This window comes from Microcebus murinus, chromosome 7 (genome assembly GCF_040939455.1).
Source record: "Microcebus murinus isolate Inina chromosome 7, M.murinus_Inina_mat1.0, whole genome shotgun sequence".
NCBI classification, from domain to species: domain Eukaryota; kingdom Metazoa; phylum Chordata; class Mammalia; order Primates; family Cheirogaleidae; genus Microcebus; species Microcebus murinus.
The window spans coordinates 77,506,170-77,519,717 of NC_134110.1; the positions used below are offsets into that span (position 1 = coordinate 77,506,170).

A 13,548-nucleotide genomic window follows, 5' to 3' on the forward strand; every position below is an offset into this window, starting at 1 on the left:
GCGTATTATAGGGGGTACAAGTGTTAAGGTTATGTATATTGCTCATGCCCCCCTCCCCCCTCAAGTCAGAGCCTCAAGCGTGACCATCCCCCAAACGTTGCACATCTCACTTATTGTGTTTGTATATACCCATTACAAAAGTTTTTATTGTCCTATCCTTGTTGTTTGTGACTCTGAGAGAAGGAAAGAAATCATTTCTCAATTTTCTGAATATTGGGAAGACTGGAACAATTTTTCATCAAAACTGAAGAAACCATCACTGTAAGGTGAAGCCGAAAGATAAACACAGTTGGATTTGTAATGACCTGCACATGCCCAGGAGGGGGTCGGGGCTATGTCTTTGTTCTGCTTCTGGAAGGGGATGTCACTTTGGCTTTTTTGATGACTTGCACCTCAACGTTACTGGCTCTGACAATGATGCCTGTCAATTCTTATATACACAGTAAGATAATAGGATTATCAGGTATATTTTATATTCCTGTTTCTGAAATTGTATCCACCCTCCTTTTCATATTTTTACCAATATCGATTGCAATAGTCACCAAGCGTAGAATACCTAAAAAATCAAACTTCTTAGAGAGAATAACTAGACTTCTGAGTTTTATTTTAATGTTTATAGGGATTTATTTGACTTTCAGAGTGGGATTAATGTTTCTACAAACAGCTAACCCAGGAGTGCTTCTGTTGGGTCTCTTAGTTCCTGCTTTGGTTTGTCGTTTGGGTACTCCTCTGCTAAAGTTTGTATGCTGCCTCTTCCTGTTTGTAAAACGGTTGCTATTGAGAGTGGGATATTAAATAGTTTCTTAGCCCTTGCCATCATTCAGCTCTCTTTTTCACAGTCCAAGGCAGAGTTAGCCTCTGTGGCTCCTTTTACAGTAGCCATGTGTTCCGGATGTGAAATGTTGCTGATCTTTCTACAAGGCTAAAAATAGATGTCCTTTCATTGTAGAAAATAAAAGCAAAAAAGTATCTTCCATACTGTTTGAAGCACCTGTAATTCAATCTTGCAACCAGATGCACATTTATTTAACAATATCACTGGTAAAAATAAGCATTAGGACATTTCTATCAATGTTCATTGATGCCTGGAAAAATTTAAAGTATTACTGAATTCTTACTCTTCTGTGGGAAATTCAAAGAATATCTAAAATGATGTCTGCTCTCAAGCCACTTATGATATGGGTAAAATCTGACAATGGGTAGAGGAAGGAATATAAGTATATATCTGTAGTTATATATAATTTTATACATAAGGGCTGCCCAGAAAAAATATGCAGCCATATAATATGAAAAATTATATTAACAATGGCAGGATACTTTACAGACAGCCCTTGTATAGTTTTTATTTATTTATTTATTTGAGACAGAGTCTCACTTTGTTGCCCAGGCTAGAGTGAGTGCCGTGGCGTCAGCCTAGCTCACAGCAACCTCAAACTCCTGGGCTCAAGCAATCCTGCTGCTTCAGCCTCCCGAGTAGCTGGGACTACAGGCATGTGCCACCATGCCTGGCTAATTTTTTCTATATATATTAGTTGGCCAATTAATTTCTTTCTATTTATAGTAGAGATGGGGTCTTGCTCATTCTCAGGCTGGTTTCAAAATCCTGACCTCGAGCGATCCGCCTGCCTCTGCCTCCAGAGTGCTAGGATTACAGGCATGAGCCACCCCGCCCGGCCAGTTTTTTAAATATATATATATATATATATATATATATATATATATATATATAGTTTGTATAGTTAGATATAGATACATATGTAATCATATGTGCTAAGCACCTCATGAGTGGTACTGATGGTAAAATACTATACAAGAGTTCAAAGGAAGGAGACAACTTTTCAACTGTATTTGGGAATCTTTTTAGAGTAGGCTGTGTATGTTATACTTTATTATAGTCTAGTCTCAAGTGAGAAGAAGCACTAGAAAACTCCTCCTGTAGTGATTACAACACATTCTAAGTATTTACGGAAGGGATGTGCATACAACAGACATTGGTAACTGCTCACTCAGTGAATGACTGTATAAATTTCTATTTGGACCTTTCATTGGCTTATCAAAACCAACATGTCTGTTTTTGTTTTTTTTTTTTTAAACAGGCTGGAGTGCAGTCACATGCTTATAACTCTTTGCAACCTCTAATGCCTGAGCCCGAGTGGTCCTCCTGAGGTAGGACTGCAGGCACACTACACTGCTGAGCCACCGTGCTAGGCCAAAATCAGTATGTCTTAAAGTAAATGTAGCACATCTGCTCTCAGAGTTGCGCTTCCTCCTGTCTTCCACATTTCCCACCAAAGACATTTTTACCCTTTACCCCGAAACACAGGTCAGCTCCTCTCCCTCTTCTTTCTTCTATCCTTTTGTACCTTTTATATTCGACTTGTTTCTGATGGAAAATGCCTTATCATATCTTTGTATTAGTCTCCTCCCTACTCGCAGTGCTACCCCTTTGTCCTGCACTATATTGCTTCTTCCCTAAGCCTTTCTAAACTGGCTTCTGGCCTCTGCGTCCACCCTCTAACCACTGCTAGTGTAATCTTCCTGACACAGAACTTTGCAATTTCATAGACTTTGCATAGAACTTGCAATTTCACTGCAATGACGACTTTTGGCCTTCTAAACAAAAGTCTGTATTTTTGAGTGAGGCATTTATTACACTCCATTATCTGATCTTAATCTAGCTTCCCAGTTTCATCTCCTTGCCTACTTTTTAAACATAGCCTTTGCTGCAGATGACTTGGTATGTCATGAATGTGCTCTATTTCATGCCAGCCAACCTGGCTTGTTTTACAACTGTGTGTGTTTCTGTAGTATTCTTCCCATCTAGCTGTAAATCCTTGAGTGTAAGGGTTATATTTATTCATTTTGGTACTCCCCATCATTTCAAGCACAATATTCTCTATGTGTTTATTCAAATAGAGTGTTGAAGTACAAACTAGGACCCAAACGAATAATGTGCTTTTTTTAATACCACTCTTGAATTTTCACTGGAAATTTTTAGTATCTAGGTTCAGTCTACACTCTTCTACAAAGAAAACGTGGGCATCGACAGGAGAAAATATCACTCTGAATGATCCTGCTTTCTCTATTCCGTAGCCTTATGATTATATGCAAATTCCTTAATCTCTCTACAGTCCAGTTTTCTAATTTAAAAAAATGAAGACAATGGTGTCAACTCCATCAGAGTGCACGGGAATTAAATGAGAGCATACATGTAATGTGCTTAGAAGAGTGCCTGGCACATAGTAAATGCATAGTGCTAACTACTATTTTATGGGAGTTTAAACTGTTAACCATGATATATCTGCTGCTGATTTGAAATAGCAATCTCATAACTGCGTATGGAGCCTAAAACTTTCAACATTTTTCTATTAATGTTACTCAGCATCTCACCCACACTATTAGGCAATTTTTGTTTACTTTGCCAGCTGATAAGACAACCAAAGTTCTTTTTGTCTGATATCACCAAATCCAGCATATGATTACAAAGATTTAGAAAAGACCTGGTTTGGCACGATGATGGATGGTTATTTGATTTCTAAAATGATAATTGCCTTTGTGGAATATTTTACACCTTCAAACATAAATCTCCACTTAGGCATATAAAATAGAATTAAATTTGTACAAATTTAACTTGCATCATTCTTTTTTTGAGACAGGGTCTCTCTCTCTGTTGCATAAGTTGGAATGAGGTAGCATCATCATAGCTCACCGCAACCTCAAACTCCTGGGCTCAAGTGATCCTCCTGCCTCAGCTTAGAGTAGCTGTATCTACAGGTGTGTGCTACCCTATCGGCTAATTTTTCTATTTTTTGTAGAGACAGGGTCTCACTCTTGCTCAGACTGGTTTCAAACTCTAGACCTCATGTGACCCTTCTACCTCAGCCCCCCAAAGTGCTAGGATTATAGGTGTGAGCCACCATGCCCAGCCTAATTTACACATATTTTAATAAACATATTTTACTACTTAGGAACAGCAGACTACCTTTCTAGCTGTATTTTATTATTAACTTTGTGACCTCAAACAAGTCACTTCTCTGCACTTGAGTTTTCAGATCCATAAAATAAAGAAATTCAACTGGGGTTTAAGATTTTGCTTAATTCTGTAAATCTGTGATCTGTGTTTAAAAATCCTAGGATCTAGCACCATGGATAGGGGGGTTGGGTAAAGAGAAGAAAGTTCAGGTAGATGAGAATAACCACATTGCTTTTGCATTCTAATTAGGGCAACAAGCAAACGAGGGCAAGGACTGCATACTATTTTTGAAAACCCCACAATCTTTGTACAATGTATTGAACAGAGTAGGGGCTCATTCAACATTTATTGAATTAATTAATCAGTAATATTTATAAAGGTCAGGATCATATGCTCTGGAGCCAGCTATGCCAGGGCTCTGTCAATTTACCAGCTGGGCGACAACATTTCAAGTTACTTAATCTCTATATGCCCAAATTCATGTGCAAAGTGGGGGTCATGACAGCACCTATTTCACAGTATTGTTGTGAAGATTAAATAAAGATGAGCAATTTCCTCCAAAAAAAATCCTAACACATAGTAAGTTCTATCATTATTGTTACTCTATGCATAGTTGAATGATGTTATAACTTATGAAGCAGTTGAAAGTGCATGGATGAGTTGGAATATATCTTATTTATTTTATAGATCTATCAGGGAAGATATATTCTGCATAGTAAAATTGTCTGAAAATTTAAAGGGGAATGAAGTCACCCAGGCTATTTATTTATTTACTAATTTTGAAAGAAGGAGAGTCATAAATCAGACTTCCTAGTCAGTTGAGTTCACCCCAACTATTTTACATAGTCATGAGTGTTTAGACAAAAGATCCAGAGGTAGACTGCTCAGGCCAGTTTTTTTTTTTAAGTTTCTTTACAGCCCTTAAGAGGGATGAGTCTGTGATACACTGTTCCAAGGACAGCAAGTATATGATATATATTCTCATACCTTTGAAAGGTATTGCCATTACAGGGGCATGTCAGAACCAAAGTCTGCAACTCCAATTTATGTTTTATCAAAGCACAAAATCTTATTAGATGTCCTGGACTCTTCACTTCTGAGCACCTGCACATTTCATATGTAAATTTGTTCATTTTTAATAAAAATTCACTTCAACAATTAACTATTAACTAAGAAAGTCTTTGCATGTGGAACCTGAAATTTTTTTAGTGAAAAGATTTGTCATTTAAAGAAGTCTATTCCAAAAGCTAAGTAAAGTTAGAAAGATGTCCACAATTTCTAGAGAAGGGATTCCTGTGGTAGTTGCTCTTTATTATACAAATACAGGGCAATTAGGTCCAGTTGCCCATGGAAAAGAAGGACCTGAGCACTTTGTGGCTTGACAAACGCCATCCTTCCCCAGAACTCCCTCCTGTGCAGTCAGGTGTCTGGGGAGGTGTCTGGGGAATTGGATCTCACTTATCCTATTTTGAGGTGTAGCCTAATCAGAACCTTCTCATAGATGGGAGTCAGCTGACAGGACAGGATATGAAGGTCTCCAAGAAGGAACTTGCCATTAGGGAAGGATGCAATGGAGATATGCTAGATATCATGCCAGGAAGCAGATTTTGCCCTTGTACAGTATGTGGCTGAGACCAGAACTTGTCCCCTGCCTCCCACAAATACCTTGGCACAGAAGATGTTCTTTGGGATTAAGAGCAATGGCTATAGATGTGAGTATAGTTTTAAAAACTGCTCCTTTGGGAACCCAAGACCGATGCATCAGGTGCTGAGGTCTCTGCAGCCTCCTGAACTACTTTCACAGCACTGGACAAAAGATCCTTCAGATTGTGTGGGACCTGTTTTGCAGCATGGCCATGACCACATCTGAACACCAGACTTCCCTGTGCACTGGCAGAGTTTTCTCTTTCCTTTCATTAAGGCATTTGGAAGCAGAATGGCCTCTTTGAACTGAAGAAAATTGGGTTACCTGAGAACTATTGTGAAATAGCAGTTGAGTCCTCTAGAAAAAAACTGGACTTCCTGCACATTTGACAAAGGAAGTTGGAAATGGTTTTAACTTGAAAAAATAGATATTTGTTCTTTTATCTAGCTTACTTCAAATTGATTACATTAATTTAGCAGCTTTGCCAAATCAGTGGGACCATGATCATTTACAGAAGATTTAAAGATGACTGATGACATTTCTGCACATGTCTGGAAAATTCACTGTGGTTACAATCAACATTTTGCCAGCATGCAATGGGCAAGATGTTTATTTTAAGATGATTCACAATGAAGAACCAAAAAACTCATGCGTGAAGGCTTGGTTTTTAAATCAAGCAAACAAAAATATCGTTTGATAGGCAAATAGTGATATCCAAATCAGACACCTAAGGCATCATTCTTTAAAACAATAAAGACAAATTTTTTGCTCTTTGTGAGGTGTGAGAATTGGGTTCACAGTTTATGTCATTCATCTTTGAGAATTGTTTCATTTGCAACATGTTGGTGACAACTTTTTTTAAAGGGAAAATCATTATGTTAATAATAGAATCATATTTGTATTATGCTCCTAGTAGATGCCAAATTTTATGCTCTTCACTCTCATACTGTCCCCAGAGTTTGATATTTGCAGAAAGTGGAGTAGCACATGACAGAAGCAAGATCCAATACTGGTGTACAAGCAAGTATTGGCAGAATGCAAGGAGATGAGATTAGTGAGGTCCTAGTGGTTAAGGAGGCTTCTCAAAGGGAAGAGGCCTGAGCCAGACCATGAATAAAAGGTAGAATTTAGGTCAGCCTAGGGAGAAGCCTGTATAGAGCAGTTCAGGGAGTACCAAGGGCAAACGTGGCCGACTTGACAGAAGGCTAGAGAGAAGAGACCAAAAGATAAGTGGTGGTGTAGACACCCTCAGCGTTTCAGGCAGGGGATTGGGAGAGGGGGGCTGGAATGGAGTAAATAAGGCTACAGACGGTTTGGAGGAGTATCATGGTCACAGGGCATCATTCTACTGCCTTAATATCTTCTTTTGATTAAACTAAGGGATATAATCACTTCATAACCAAGGAGTCAAATAACTCACTTTCCTGGTCCTGTCATGGCTAGGAGATCTTATATCTGTGCAATCCTTTTTGTATTATGATGATATATATACACCATGATGCCACCCTTTTAAGAAGAGGAACTATTTTAGGGACCGTAGACTAGCCCTGGTACCTCATATAATGCGTCTTCATTGTGCCACATATTCTATGTGGACCTTTGTAGTGGCCAAGGGAAAACTTCCCTTTTGCACTCTGAAGTTTTCCCAAAAAGCAACTGACCAAATGAAGATTAATAAAAGAAAAGGATATAAGTTTATGTGATCATAGTTTTATGTGACCCAGGAGCCTTCAGAATGAAGACCCAGAGATACAGGTGGAAGAGTCCATTTTTATGCTTAGATTCAACCAAGTACGGATAGCCATGTCAAAATATGATGGACAAAAAGGGTATAATCGAATGAGTGGAAAAACCCAGAAATGCCTGTTTGTTTAGATTCTTCTTGGCCTCTCTGTGCAGCATTCCTTCCTTCTGGGTATTGGGCTGGACACTCTTTGGAATGGGGGGTCTTATGACCTATCACCAGAAAAGATGGGTTAGATAATTTTTTTATGGTCAGTTTTTACACAGAAAGACAGGGGGAAAGTTATAGGAATATTTTCAGGTTTTATGGCTGGCTTTGGGGAAGAGGGGTTCTTCTTTCTATGATCCGCCTTAGGGAGGAGGAATTCTTGCTTCTATGGCTGGCCTTGGGGGAGACTGAGGGGGCCAGAGACAGGAGGATGGGAGAAGATTCGAGAAATATTTTGCTTCTGAGGCCTTCATTTTGGGGTATTGTTTTCTGAGCCCCACACTCTGGAGTTAGAGTGTTTACATTTTGCTCTTGTTGTGTGACTTGAGTAAAAATCACTCAACTTCTCTGAGCCTCAGTTTCCTCATCTGTGTGATGAAACTAATCATACCTTCCTCATGGAACTGTTGCAATCTTCAAGTAAAATAATGCATATGAAAACAGAATTGCCTGAAGCATGATAAGTCCTCAATAAATGGTATGTAAAGGAAATATCGGGAATAGGGGTAGTTGGTTTTGGATTATCAGTTATCAAAAACAAACAAACCAAAAAATGAACAAAAGAAAGGAAGGAAGGAAAGAAAGAAACCTGTATAGGCTTACCTAATATAAGTTTGACAAATAAAGCTGCACGACTGGATTCACAACTCTAATCTGTGCTTTGTCAAAATAACAGTATGGAATAAATGAGAGAAACGGAGAAAGGGGAATGGGAAAACGTGAACGAATGGAAGGAAGAAATGGGCAAAATAAAGAGAAAAGGAATTTTAAAAAAATTCGAACAGAACAGACAAGTAGGAGAAAGTAAATCAGAAGAGCCAGAAGTGAGACAGAAGAGGTCACATCTGATGCCCCAAGGCAGGTCAGGACCCGGCCAGGCAAGGCCAAAGCCTCTCAGGGGGCCGCTGGGGGCGGGGCTCCAGCAGGGGGCGGGGCCCACACCAGCCACGCCCCTCATTGATGGGGCTTAAGAAGCTGGAACTTTCTGACCCGGGCAGCCCCTCTCCTCTCAGAGCGGAGCCCCGGAAAGCGCCCGGCATCGAGCGAGCAGGAGGACGCGCTGCAGCTGGAGGTGAGACCGTACAGTGCCGCCCTCTCTCCACGTTCAGTGGGCGCTGTGGGCCTGGGCGGCGCGGGGCCCGCCGGGGGACCGCGGGCAAGCGGGGCGGCGGGGTGGGGGCGGCGCTGGGGCGGACGCCGCCGCATCTGCGTGACCTCTGCCCTGCGTGACCTCTGCCCTGCGGTGGATCCGGAGCCCTTGTTTAGGGCCACCAGGAGCAGTCCTGATGTTTGTGTAGCGGTTTCGCCCCCGCGATCCTAACCCTGTGGCAGTTTATGCAGAATAAGTGCCCCCTTTTAATTTTCCCCATTCCGAAGAAGCTCAGAAAGACCTGGCAGATTCCCAGGGTCAGGTAGTCACTGTGAGTGATGGGGCGGCGCCCTAGATCTCGTCCTATGCGCTGTCGTCGCGCTGCTGGGGACAGGGGACAGAGAGGAAGGTCGCCTGGCTCCCACTGCTGGGAAGGCTGTGACCAGAACAGACACAGTTGGAAACTTTCATGTGTTTATGTCTTTGGGAAAATGAAGTGAATAAAAACTACTTGACTTGCCGTCGAGAAATATTAATGGCGATATTACGATTTATGTATAGGAGTTCGTCCATGGTTCCAGGCTCAGAACTCTCATAGCTGGTGTCAACAATCTGTAGCTGAAACGTTGGCTGCTGCAGGCCTCAGAAAATGGAATCTCTCTGTCTGACCTTCTCCTGCCCTTCTTTCACCCACCCCTTTGTCTCCCCAAGGCAGGAATCTTCCCCAGCCTTTCTGTGTGGAGCTGACCATAAAGAAATTCTCTGACCTATCTTATCTGATTGTATGTCGTAAGACCCCCCATTTCAGAAGGGGTCCTATGCCATACCCTGGAGAAAGGAATGCTGCCCAGAGAGGCCAAGAACAGTCTGAACAGACAGGCCTTGCTGTATTCCCCACTCAGTCTATTAGTATTAGATCATTTACGCTTTTTGTGGGATCACATTTCTCCAGAATTGTCAATCATGCCTGTCCCGTGAAATTCAGACTCAGGACTGCAGTTGCTGCCTACTCAAATAACTTATGTATTTATAGCTGCAGTCAGAGTTCAGGATGCATGTGTTCAGCTGCCTGATTGACATCTCCTTTTGAATTCACAGAGGCCCCCTCATCCTCTGCTATTTAAACTCTTGATCTTCCAATCTGCTACCAAATCCTGATCTTTAGTCTTCTCTGCTGCTCCCTGTTTCAGTAGATGTCACCATTATCCATTCAGTGGCCACAATGGGAATTCTGGACATCTCTGAGCTCCTCCTCTCCTCATACCCCATAGCCAGTTGGTTACTAAGTCTCCCCAATGTTCTCCCAAAGCAGATGTCTCTTGACTCTCTTAATTTCTCTGTCAACAAGACTTCCCACCTCCTCACCTCAGCTTTAAGCCAACCATTGGGTCTCCTCTGGTCTTTGCACCCTGAATCTAAATATGCTGTCTACCCACACCCACCCTCTGCCCTTCCCTCCACCCTACAGTCCATTCTGTTCAGTAGCCACAATAAGGTGCTTCTTTACGGCTGTCGAATCAGAATCCTCTCTCTAAGGCCCTGGAAGGGATGGTCCCTACGACCTCCTGAGCCTCAACCTTCCCTGTTTCCCTCGATCTCTGACCTGTCATGCTTAGGCCTTTCAGTTACTCTTCATGTACCAGGCATCCTGCAGTTGTGCTAGGTAATACTGTTCACTTCTCCTTCCTATCTTGATTTAATCATGTCCTAAAGGAACCTCGATCTGCTGCCTAAGTGCAGGTGAAATCTCCCCTGTTACATGCTTCTCATTGCACTTCTCTTCCATAGCCTTTATTATTACACTTATGATTTTGTATGTAGTCAGTGAGCTTTTGATTAATATCTGACTTTCCAAGAGAGAGTAAGTGTGACCAGGACCTGGTTTTCCGCCCCATGGTGCAGTGTATAGCATATAATAGATACTTAGCAAACATCTATTGGACCATTAAACAAATAATGAATTCTGAGTGGAGATCGATCCCTAGAACAGAGGGTTGCTTTTGAAATGGGCCCAATGAATTGGCAGGAGTTATATTAGTGCTCGTAGAAGCTGGAGGTATGAGTGGCTAGAGCCTTTATGGCAGGAAGCAGATGTAGCTGAAAACATCTAGTTTTGTTAACATTAGAAGAGCAGAATGGGAGTAAGAATGAGAAAAAAAAGTTTGGAAATAATTCTTGAAGAGCTCTAAGGAGGTACTTGTACAATTCAGAAAGTAGACTCCTTTGAAAAAAATTGTAAATGCTTTTATCAGGAAAAAAAAAACAACCAGCAGAAACTCATTATGTGAATTTTTTCCCCTCCCTTGCTCTGCCCTTTCCTGTAAGGTGAGCACCAATATAGGGATTTCTGAGTAGTCCTCAAGATGCAACTGTCTATCAGTTATTCTCAGTTGTAAAAGAGGCGAAATTAGGGTTGCTTCATAAATGATACCACAGTTTTTGAGTCTGCTTCAAAAGCTTCGCTGTGCCAGGTACAGATTGTAGAGTGTGGTCAAGTCAGTGGTGAGTTATTTTAGTCTTCAAAAGTCAGTGAAAAGCTTGAGAGTTCATAGGCCAAAAATACGGGGTTTTGTTCCCCTCTCTGAATCTCAGGGAAATAAATTGTCTTTGTCTATTATTTTTGAGGACCTGGAATTTTTTTCTCGCAATGTTATAAGAGAAAGAACAATGGACATTAAAATCAGAATTGAGTTCAAATTCTGACTGTGTCCTCTGTATATTCTTGAGCAAATTATTCTTCATTTCTGAGCCTTAAGTTGTTATCTTTACAATCTTCTTAAAAAGAAAAATCTGTGTAAAGCACCTAACTGCCTGGTATTCAGATTAGTACATGTTGTGCCTTTTGCTGCTTCCTTTCAAACTTCTTTTATTTCTATATTTCCAGTGTTCTTTCTCTTATTTTTACTTTATTTTCCACCCAAACATTGACCTATGTTTAAAACTTCTTCTTCATTCTTCAAACCAGTGTTATTGCTGTTTTTTTTTTTCTTTGTGATATGCTTTGGACAGACTGGGAGACAATTTCATGGAATATTTTTTATTATGAAAATATTTTTACAGTAGAAGTAATTTCTGTAAAAAAATTTTTTTACTGTGCCTACGAGTGACCATTGGGAAAAAAAATGGACCTCTAGAGTGGGGGTGGGGTGTGAATCCTGAAATGAAAGTCTGTTGATAACTTAGATGCCTTTGTGAAATTGTGAAATAACTATTCTATAATTAAGACTTTTAGAGAATTGTAACTACTTGGTGCTGATATGTGTTAAATATTTTTAGAAGATGGCAGATCAGTGGCAGGAATGCATGGATTATGCAGTAACCCTAGCAAGACAAGCTGGAGAGGTATGAGCTAAAACTTTGTCAGCTATAATGTGATGAGTGTGAACAGTGTGAGATTGTCTTGTTAAATAAAATGTGTGTTTTGATTAATCTATGTATTTTTCATTTTACTGTACACTTTAAATAGAATGAATACTTCAATTTTAAATCATTTAACTTTTTGTGATGGCTGTTGTGAATCTAAAATAAGATGTAACATTATATAATTTTGTACCTAGAGGTCACAGCCATTAAAGGCATATTCTATAGACATATTTGTAAAACATTTTTCAGGATATCTTTTAAGATATCATTTAAGATAGTTGAATGTTTGTTTTATTTTTGTTTTTGTGATATGGGATCTTGCTTTGTTGCCCAGGCTGTTCTGGAACTCCTGGGCTAGAACAATCTTCCTGCCACAGCCTCCCACGTAGCTGGGACTGCTGGCGTGTGCCACAGCATCTAGCTTAGATTGGATATCTTAAACAATTTCTATATTTTATCTTTTTGTTTGATTTACAATTACTTATGCCTTTTCTGTTTGCTTACAAAAAAAAAAAAATCCTTCTAGGTGGTCCGTGAAGCTCTCAAAGACGAAAAGAATGTTATGCTGAAAAGTTCTCCAGTTGATTTGGTAACTGCAACTGACCAAAAAATTGAAAAAATGCTTATCTCTTCCATAAAGGAAAAGTACCCATCTCACAGGTATTTCCCTATTCGATTTCAAATGATAAAATGAAACCTAGGTTGAAGTCAATATTAGGCAAGAATTTTGGTTCTAGACATAGCAAACGACTTTAACTTAAGCTGAAAAGCAGTTAATGTTGAGTGTATTGGGCAGCTCAGGCAGGAACCATGGGATGGACGAAGTGTACATATAGATCACACCAGAGCCATCTCTTAGGACCGCTGGTGGCCTCACCCCTGTGATGGTTTTGAATACTTTTAATCATTCTCATATCTTGACCTCATTAACTTGTGATTATAAATTATGGACAGGAACATGTGGTTTCTGAACTTAGGTTGTTTGCCTATGCTCAAGTTGCCAGGGAGCAGGGGAGAGGGAATATTTGGATTCCTTCATAGTAAGAAGAATGTTTAGGTGCTGGGGAGCCAACATGACAAATGTTTGCCATTGGCATCATTTCAAAGTTCGACTTTATTCTCTTTATTGTAAACTTGTCTATATGGTATAGTGGTAGTAGCTTTAGTGAGTTTAAAAGAAAATCCAAATTCAGGGCTCTTTTACAGGCATGGAGATTTAGCAGAAACATTGTCATCATTTCAAAATGTTAGCACTGTCATTCTGTACTTCTTTCTAGTCATGCCATTGGTCATTCTTGGTCTTTTTAGCCATTGAGAAGAAAATATATTTAAAGCTGTGACTGAATATATTTCCTCCCAATAAAAAGGCTTTTAGCTAAGAGAAAAAGAGAAAAGATCATGATAATATGTATTGGGACAGTTCAGTGTTAAATAAAGGAAAGTAAAAAGAAAACAGGAAAGAAGAAAACCAGTGAATCAGACACCATTTTTGGAATTTCCATACGATTTATTGCATAGCATAATTT

General features: G+C 40.0%; 1 protein-coding gene across 2 annotated transcripts in view; it reads left to right on the forward strand.

Moving 5' to 3' along the window:
• The first annotated feature begins 8,531 nt into the window (after nt 1-8,531).
• LOC105857577 (inositol monophosphatase 1-like) overlaps nt 8,532-13,548 on the forward strand; it is a 39,054-nt gene continuing 34,037 nt past the window's right edge. For both annotated transcript variants that reach the window (XM_076005194.1, XM_012740012.3), the window contains exons 1-3: nt 8,532-8,641; nt 11,936-12,001; nt 12,549-12,682. In XM_076005194.1, coding sequence (XP_075861309.1) covers nt 11,939-12,001; nt 12,549-12,682 — 197 coding nt within the window. In that variant the 5' untranslated portion in view covers nt 8,532-8,641; nt 11,936-11,938. The remainder of the gene's footprint in view (nt 8,642-11,935; nt 12,002-12,548; nt 12,683-13,548) is intronic.